The 9,490-nt window shown below is 39.1% G+C and overlaps 2 protein-coding genes across 3 annotated transcripts in view; one reads left to right on the top strand and one right to left on the bottom strand.

Annotated features, from left to right (window-relative positions):
* Positions 1 to 9,490, bottom strand: part of MED12L (mediator complex subunit 12 like) — a 398,615-nt gene that overhangs the window by 56,698 nt on the left and 332,427 nt on the right. For both annotated transcript variants that reach the window (XM_006758962.2, XM_006758963.2), the window contains exons 27-33: positions 8,921 to 8,995; positions 8,615 to 8,805; positions 7,661 to 7,822; positions 5,403 to 5,514; positions 2,285 to 2,374; positions 1,144 to 1,253; positions 821 to 956 (exon numbers count right to left, since the gene is read on the bottom strand). In XM_006758962.2, coding sequence (XP_006759025.1) covers positions 821 to 956; positions 1,144 to 1,253; positions 2,285 to 2,374; positions 5,403 to 5,514; positions 7,661 to 7,822; positions 8,615 to 8,805; positions 8,921 to 8,995 — 876 coding nt within the window. The remainder of the gene's footprint in view (positions 1 to 820; positions 957 to 1,143; positions 1,254 to 2,284; positions 2,375 to 5,402; positions 5,515 to 7,660; positions 7,823 to 8,614; positions 8,806 to 8,920; positions 8,996 to 9,490) is intronic.
* P2RY12 (purinergic receptor P2Y12) overlaps positions 36 to 9,490 on the top strand; it is a 53,549-nt gene continuing 44,094 nt past the window's right edge. Inside the window, exon 1 of the mRNA XM_015560791.1 lies at positions 36 to 345. The gene's annotated coding sequence lies outside the window, so the exon portion shown is untranslated. The remainder of the gene's footprint in view (positions 346 to 9,490) is intronic.

Raw genomic sequence — 9,490 nt, 5'->3', positions numbered from 1 at the left:
AAAAAAAAAAAAAAAAAAAAAATGAGAGAGAGAAAAAGAGAAGTGGAACAGAAATTACAATGAAGGCAAAAGTTGCCCAGAAGGAAGTTCCCTTATGAAACATTTCCATTATATAGCTGAAATGTTCTTTTACTTGAAACATGGTCTACGTTGCAACTCTCAATTAGAGTGGTGAGTATGTTTCATTTCTTCATTTTAGGTAGAAAATAGAACACATAAAAAGGCACACTTGTTACACAACAAACATCACAATGCTGAAATGACAAAATCTAGGACAGCAACTATAACGAGAAGGCAGGAGCTGCAGCACAGAACACGTTCTTGAATGCAGGGCCACAGCACAAGGTAACCATTGGTTATTTTACTGTAAGGTCATCAGATATATTGATTTTTTTCTCTTATGCAGTTTACTTATAGTTTATTTCAAAACTGTGTTAGTGGTTAGTAAAATGAGTTGGATTTAGATATATCAGTAAAAGTGATTATTTTCAACTGCATGTTCCAGTCCAAGCACAAATGTATCTTAAATCTGATGCTGGTGCTCTGATTAGATATTTGGCAATGCATTTCTAAAGTTCCTTAAAAAATTAAACATGTTTTATGAATATAAATTTTTTTAAAAGACAAACCTTCAAACTATATGCTTACTACTTTGGGGTTCTAGTGAGTTAAGGTAAAGCAAATAGCAAAATAATCACATTAAATTAATTTGAGTGCAACAAATAACATTTAATTTAACGAGGAGTAAAATTAGATAAAATGTACTAAATAACAAACCCACAAGCCATTTGAGTTCATAATAAGCAGGTCACAAACTTGCCTTCAGTTTCTTTACTAAATTCATGTATGCACGTCTATTCTCTTCAGATCCCCCTGGCAATGCGTTGGACAGGTCAGAGGCTAATGTTCCATTGATTAAAACACCCAGCATGTCAAGAACTGTTGTGAATAATTCACTAAGAGGGGACAGAAAAGAATTATTTTCACCTCAGAGCAAAACCAAGATAATCTTAACTGAGAATTTTTATTTAAGGCATAGAATGCACCTAAGAAAATAAGATGCGACAGAAATTAACATCAGTATATCAAAGCCTCTGCCATGTACACGCGTGGCAAAGTAAAGGTGAAATGATAAGTACATACTTGTTAGTGTGCATGTCAACGGTTCCAGAGGTAATGATCTGGAGGAGGAGGAGGGCCCAGTCTGTGGTCCATTGGGTGCTCCTCTGCACTGTGTCAAACATTCCTCCCACCTAGTACATAAAAACATACAATAAAAAAATCTGCATTGTGTTAAAGAGAAAAATACATTTTATTTAGCCAAATTTTGATTAATTAAAGAAAATCCTCAAAAAAAAAAAAAAAAAAAGAAAAGAGAGAGAGAAGAGAAGAGAAGAGCACCTGAGTGTGGGCACATGATCAATAGGAATTACAGCTGACCCTTGACAATGCATAGGCTTAGGGACAATGACCTTCCTCTTAGTAGAAAATCTACATATAACTATTCCTACTACTATAAGTCAGTATAATTAGCTTTCTTTTATTCCTAAACATTCAGGATACCCTCTCTTATGGTGTGATTTTAGTCGAATTAAATCTAAATAGGTCAAAACCACATAATCCAATTATCTCCACCTTTGTGCTGTCAATTACTATTGAATCTAAGCCTGTTGTCATAACAGCACTCAGAATTATCCAGTAACACAGAAGTAATGATGAGCAGGAGGCATGGCCCCCAGGTCTACTCTTTCACGTGTGGGAATTCTGTTGAAATCAATAATCAGTGAATATCCCCAGAGTGCCCTTCAGCTGGCTTGTCCAGTGGGAAAGAAAAATTCAAAGGAATGTTCAATGTGTGAGAACTTTAAATTTCTGAAAACCAAAATCTTCCATGTAGAATTTGTTGTTATGATCCATTTGATAATTCTGACTTAAATGTCATTTTAATATGGTTTTTAAATAAGCATAGTCAAAACTAACTTCCATCTCAGAATACTGGTTCTCTAAGTCCTCCTCTGAGCTCACACCCAAAAGGAGCGATTCCCTGGGGCGGTGCTGCAGAAGGCAAACCGTAGCCTAAAATGCCTACCTACTGCTGTCCGGAAGTTAGGCCAGACAGGAAGAACAGCAGCCAGGAAAACAGGAAGGTTAGAGGGACAGGGAAGTAGCCACAGAGAGCAAACAGCAGAGGGCCTCACCTTGCAATGAAGACTTGTGACGACAGTGGAAGTGGGAGGCTATGTAAGATAAGTTTAACGCAGGCAAGAGACTGGAAATGTCTTACCAAATTCAGGCGGAGCTGCAATGCTTCGTGCATCATCTGCCGTGCTTTTATGTCATGTTGGTATCGCTCTTCTCTCCAATTACTTAAGATCTAAACCAGACAATACATTAAAAAAAAATCCAGAACTGGTTTCCCCTGTTAAAATTAAATTTTTCATATTTTAAGTTAAATTGAGCTTTTACTGATGGTCAAAAATAACTTCTTGGTTTAACAAATTAAATAAAACTTTCCTCCCCTTCCACTAAGCAGACAGAAATCTGGCTATTTCTTTGTCATTACCTTTCCAGATGGGAGAAGAAAAATCTTTCCTAATTACTTATCCAGTAGTCTTAGAAAACGTTTTTAGAGGACCATCAAGTTAAACATTAACAAAAATAAAGATCAGTTTTTAAATACAGTTGACCCTGAACATCATGGGTTTGAACTGTGCAGGTCCACTTACACATGGATTTTTCAGTAAATATACAGGCAGCCCCTCTATAAATATGGGCTTCACATCTGAGAAACAGAATTTTTTTATCTGAGGTTGGAAATTTGCAGATTGTTCTTCACCATAAGGGACTGGAGCATTCTCAGGTTTTGGTTTCTGAATACCAGGAGGATGACTGGAGTTTTGGGAAAGCAAAAGTTATATAAATTTTTTTATTGTCTTGGGGTCGGTGCCCTTAAACCCCATGCAACTCAAGGGTCAACTATACATCATTACATCATTTCATTTGTCTTATAAAGATAAGTATTAGGCAGATAAAATTACATTTTATATCAGCTCTGGGTTATATTTCTAAGGACACGCTGTGAATCCTAGCAAATGTACTAGTATTATTTTAGTGTCCTTTTGAAGTGGAATCTTGTCTTCCTTGATAAAGATAATACATACTATTTTGAAAAAATGTGACAATTTGGATATTAGTTGCCGGGAGCCGGTCCATCCTTGCTGTTTCAAGGGACCTGGCATATATGGCATACAGGAACTTAGAAGACAGAACCTACACAGAACCTAGAGACAGAAGAACTTCGCTGGAGAGAACATGGCAAAAGATCCTGGACTGAACCTGACTACAGAAATTGGCAAGAGAACCTGACTGGAGATCCTAACCAGAACTTCGCTGAAGAACCTAGACATAGAACTTGGCTAGAGAACCTCGCTATGATTATCATCTGAATGCTGTCTCCGTGTCATTCCTTCTTCGCCGACTCCGTCCACACCTTTGGGGACCCCTGGACCCGCTGGGGTCGGACCCCAGCAATTAGTCAAGTGGCATATCCACTTATAAAGTGAGTGCTTCTTCCATGATTCAAACTAATGCTGGGAAAGGAAAGGTGTTCTTAGGAAGGGCAAACTGCAAGTGGGCAACACCCCAGGATCAGATGGCAGGAGCAAAAACAAATGCATACTGCCTCCCCCCGCCCCCTAAAAAATCTCATACTGTCATGCTCTGAAATATGTGTTAACTAATGAGAACCATCTTAAAATAGTTGAAATGAGTCACATGCAGAAGTAAGCCCAGCAGATGACCTGTAAGTATCCTGCAGGGTAAGAGGAGAACACTTCCTACAGCTCATCAAAAGAAATGGACTTCTCCCAGGCGAGATAAGGGTGCAAGGCAGGTAACAAAGCACACAAGCTGCCATGGAGCTTACATTCAAGGGGCAGGATCTTAGACAAATAGACAAACATGTAAATTGACTGTCCCTCCACTACATGTACCAGCCAATCAGGAGAGTATGCAAATTAACCCAACAAAGATGGCAGTTAATTTGCATACATAGGTGCAAAGCAGCGAAGCGAAGATGGAAGGCTCCGGGCCGGAGTGAAGGCCTGGGTCCCGAGTGCCGGAGGAAAACCAGTGCCGGCAGCCAGGGGAAGGGAAGGCCTATTGCACAAATCTCTTCGTGCAACGGGCCTCTAGTGAATAATAAAAAATCAGGTGCAACAAATGGTATGGACTTGGGCCAGGGGATAGAGAATGACGGTCGTTCTATTTTTAGAGAGTGATCAGGGAGGGCCTCCTGAAGGAGATGACCTGTGAGCAGAGACCTGATGAAGTAAGGGAGACAACCATGCACACATCTGAGAGGAAAGCCTTCCAGGTGAAGGAAGAAAAGATGCAAAGGTGCTGCAATGACAATTTGTTCAAGGACCAGCAATGTGGCCACTGTGAAAAGAATGGAGTGAGCAAGGCCATGGCAGGTAGGAAAAAAGGTAGAATGACAGCTAGTGCTAAATCACTAAAGCCTTATAAGCCCAGGCTTTTAATCTTTATTCTAAGTGTAGCAAGAATGATTGCAGCATTTTGGGCACCAAAGAAATGTGATTCACATTTAAAAAGGATTATTCTGGTGACTGTGTAGAGGATAGATTTCTCATATCCAAAAGGTAGAAGACAATGGGAGAACCAAGTAAGTGTCCTTGTTCATGTTCATCTAGTAAAAGACATGATGTCATAGAACCACAGCACCACAGGAGGGCTCCATTAGGCTCTGCAGCAGGATAAAACATCCCATGACCCACCCAACCACACTGCTCAATTCCACAATCTCCAGTTTCTAATGTGGTCACTAGTTTCCTTGTGGTACAGACAATGCAAGTGCCAGGGGAACTGTAGTTGCTGGAAAGACAAAGTCCATATTCTTTACAATGAACCAAAATGACTTCTGATTTATAAATGAGTATCTTGTGTACTTGACTGGTATCATCCTGGCTCTGGCAGTAAAATGAAATTGTGTTTCTACACCTACAGGGCTCAAGATGAGACCCTGCCTGATAGGTGGATGACCTCTTAGGTCTCAGATCTCTATTTCTGTCTTCCTGCCATGCCAACTGCTACAGGGACTTGCCCAGGACCCCTCCCCCGAGGCAGGATCAGGAGAGAACAGACATGTCCAAGTTATGTGTAATATGCAAATGTTACTTTTATAGTCTGTGGACATTAATATAAAATTGTTAATCTTGTGGTGACTAGAATGTCAGGTAGGAGAATAGAGCGTGAATTATGCCGACCTGCATCTAATCAAATCACGCTGTGTCCTTATTGGTTTAATCTCAGCATTTGAAAGGAAAACAAATTAATGTCATTAGAAAAACACTTGCCTGGCTTCATACTCTACTCTACTTTACCTGATTAACTTGATTCTGGAGAGATATGAGGAGGCCTTCTCGTTGTTCATCTTGTCCCTTAAGGCAGGTAAGGACCAGTGAGAGGAATGGTTGTTGGCTCAAAAGTGACATACTACAAAGCAAATCATAACAGCAGATCTAGTTAGAAAGAATGGATTACTTCCTTGCAACACTGACTTCTTGCCCTCGGGTTTTGGCTCACTATTTTACTAATAGTCAAAAATGGAGAGTTAAGTCATATCTCTACTGATTATATTAAAAGCCACAGGAATGCTTCTAAATAATTTAGTATTGAAGGCATTCCCCAAACTAGCATAAATTCATACTGCAACTGAGTGTGTAAGGGCAGAGAAGAAGAGAATTTGTATTTCACATCAGTAAGTTGCATTTTATAATACACATCAGAAGGAATATCACCTTATACACAGAATAAAAATTAAAATGTAAACTTCCTCTCACACAAAACTCTTATTTTAAGGTCCAGCCTTATCCGATTGCTGTGCTTATTTTATTTTTCAGCACATTTCTTGAGAACAAACAGTGGGATATTTACTGGTAGAGCTAAAATCAGAACCTGGTTCAAGTACCCAGTATCACACAGTAAATATCTTGCCAAATACCAGAGTGCTTGCTCGTGACCTGAGGAGCACAGCCCCTCCACCCCCACAGTGTAGTCTTCCAAGGAGTTTTAAGACATTTGGGCCCAACCAGTGTGGCTCAACGGTAGAGCCTCAACCTATGAACCAGGAGGTCACAGTTCGATTCCCAGTCAGGGCAGATGTCTGGGTTGTGGGCTCAATCCCCAGTGCGGGGCATGCAGGAGGCAGCCAATCGACGATTCTCTCATCATTGATGTTTCCATCTCTCTCTCTCCCTCTCCCTTCCTCTCTGAAAGTAATAAAAATATTTTTAAAAAAAGACATTTGGTAAAAATTCTATTAAGATTTATTCAATTATTAGAGAACAACTAACTAGTCATACTGATAAACTAATTGCTACACTGGAAAGAAAAATTTCTTTAAATGAGATTGAGACCAAAATATTTCAATCTGCTTCATTTTACATAAGCAGACTGAGAGAGACTGACTTGGGAAGGGCCATTTTGAAACTTTGTAAGAGCCTCTAGACCTCTCTGTGGCGCCGCGATGTACATACAATCACCCGTTAGCTAACAAACTTTGAGAACTAAGTTGAGTCATCTGGTTGGTTAATTAATGCTAGCAAACATAACAAAACAATCAGATAACAAACAAAATATGAGCAAAGTTAGGTCTCTACCAAATGTTCTTCAGTTAAGAATGCAGGATCAGAAACCAGACCACCTGGTGTAAACCCAGCTTCCTAACTGCGTAGCTGTGTTCTCAAAAAATTTACTTAACCTTCAGTCATCAGTTTTTTCATCTGTAAAAAGTGTATAGAGCTAAGATCAGCACCTGCTTCATGATTGCTGTGAGATTTTAAAAGTTTGAGTATATATGAAATAAATTTTATATAGGGGGTGGCATTTGTAAGAGCTCAATAAATGACCACTACCAAAATATTATTAATTAGAAGAAAATAATATTTCAATTTTTTTTATTTCCCCCATCAGTATTTATCCCCCCTGTATCCTCTTTCACTTCCACCCCCCACTCCCACACCCCCAATCAAACAGAAGAAATTATCATTATTTCCCCCTTATCCTTTGGTGCTAAATTCACGTTTTCACATTTGAGAGTGGTTTTAGACTTCTTCAGTAACACAGTCAGTTTTCAAATAGAATTATTTGAAATCTTTTCAGGGCACAAAATAAATTAACATTAAACTTCATGGTTTGTAAGTTTTAATATCTAATCTAGAACAAGAAACTTAAATGCTAAAAATATTAGTAACTATTTCAGGGCCCAACAAGACAGAACTAGAAATATTTCTATGTATTTTAAACACAAAGATCTAAGTAATAAAATAAAAAGAAAGAAAAGTGATTAAAAGGAGAAAACAGGGACCAGGTGGCAATCCAGGTCTGATTCAGGATGCAGTGGGGCTAAGAAGTCAGGATTTTCATAGCAGCAAGGATCGGGGTGCATAGGCGGAACTGAGAATGTGTAAACAGTATAACCTGGAACTTCTTAGGAACAGAGCCTCACCTAACAAAACATTTTCAATTTCATTTAATAACAAAATTTCAGTGGACTTGGAGGGCAGTGAACATGTATGTTTGCAGAATGCTAGATTTCTTTCTTTCAAATCAGACATAGAGACACAACTTGCAGGCATACCTTTTCTGTTTTTGTCTGTCTCTTTCCTTTTTTGAAGAAGAACCCAAGTGCTGTCCCTTCTCCAGCTCCTCCCCGGCAGCTTTCAGTACTCTTCCTTGCACAGAGGTTGGCAGCCTGGCAATGAGCGGGGCCACCAGCCACACACCCCTGCGTTCAGAGGAGCTAAAATCATGAAACAGGCGTTATGCCCAATGAGGCACCTTTTTCTCACAGTTATAACAGAAATTCCTATGTAAAAATTTTATATACAAGATACACTGATTATTCAGAAATTTCCCTTTCATTTCTATGCTATCGCACAGTAAATATCTTGCCAAATACCAGATATGTGCACACACTTTTCCATTCGTGCTTATAGAGGGCAATAAAAGACACAGTTCTGGGAGTATAACTAAAAGTTTGTTTAAAAATCAGCAAACATACTTTTCTATTATTGTGGCTCTCTGATTAGTAACAGTCCTTTTGTCCAACACTTTTTTGTCCTGGTTAAGATATGAAATGTTCTGGTTACATTTAAGCACACTGATAGCCTGTTTTTAAAGTTTTAGAATTCACTAGTTATACTTTACACCAAAGTGATGAAATAGAGCTAATCTGCCTTTCATGATTATCATTTATGCAAAAATGCTCATTTTTAAAGAAGGCAGAAAAAGTGTTTCCTATGTAACAAATACCACGGAACAGTGAACACTCAAGAAATTAATGCACCCTGAATGTCACCTGTGGTTCCCAGGAGTCTGGGCCCGATTAACCTAGTATTTAGAACACTAAGATACCATGCAGCCTGTAGCATTGCCCTTTAACTTATTATTAAATAATGATAACTGACACAAGTTATTACTTTCTTCATATTCCTGCAGCTTTATGAAAAAATATTTGATTATGCAAATAAAACACAGTTACATGTGAAAAATTAACACGAGACTACTAGTAATAAAGCCACAGAAAAAACACCTTAGAAATGTCTTTATTCCATTCTGCCTTGTGCTTCCTGCATCGGAGCTTCCCATCCCGTTCGGGTTGAAGAGCCCCGTACCGGAATTGGAAGAGTTGATGCTCATGTCAGCAGACTGCTGGAACACCTCTATGGTCGCCTTAGCAATGTTGTCCAGTAAGTTGTTCATTTCAGCCACCGAACCAGAGCCCTAGTGCCAGACACAAGAAAACTAGCACACATACATTTTACTTAAACCTCAAATGTCAACATGCTTTGCTTTTCATACAATTTTATACACATGCATGCTCTTCAGATATACTCACTGGGTCCTTCAAGCACTGCTTAATCATTAACTGAAGTTCTAGCCAGGACTGCCTCAGTGTCCACTGCTCAAGGTTCTGGGGGAAATGGAAATAACTAAGACATTAAGGACATTACACATGTCTTAAAACACAGGAATTACTGGCAGTTTCCCTATTTCAAGAAAGAGTAGAATAGTCACACGCAAGAAAGGGATCTACAGGCACCACTGCTTTTCAAAAGTTCATGTTAAATGCCCAGCCAGTGTGGCTCAGTGGTTGAGCATTGACCTATGAACCAGGAGGTCACAGTTCGATTCCCAGTCAGGGCACATGTCCGGGTCTTGGGCTGGATGCCCAGTAGGGGGCATGCAGGAGGCAGCCGATCAATAATTCTCCCTCATCATTGATATTTCTATCTCTCTCTCTCCTCTTCCTTCCTCTCTGAAATCAATAAAAATAAAAAATAAAAAAGTTTGTGTTAAGTACTTCACTTTTTCTTTTTAAATACTTTTATTGATTTTTAACGAGAGAGGAAGGACAAGAGAAAAACAACTATGTGAGAGCAGAACATCAATCTGCTGTCATGCACAC

This window comes from Myotis davidii, unplaced genomic scaffold (assembly GCF_000327345.1).
Source record: "Myotis davidii unplaced genomic scaffold, ASM32734v1 scaffold316, whole genome shotgun sequence".
NCBI lineage: Eukaryota > Metazoa > Chordata > Mammalia > Chiroptera > Vespertilionidae > Myotis > Myotis davidii.
This window is presented reverse-complemented; position numbering and strand designations above follow the sequence as displayed.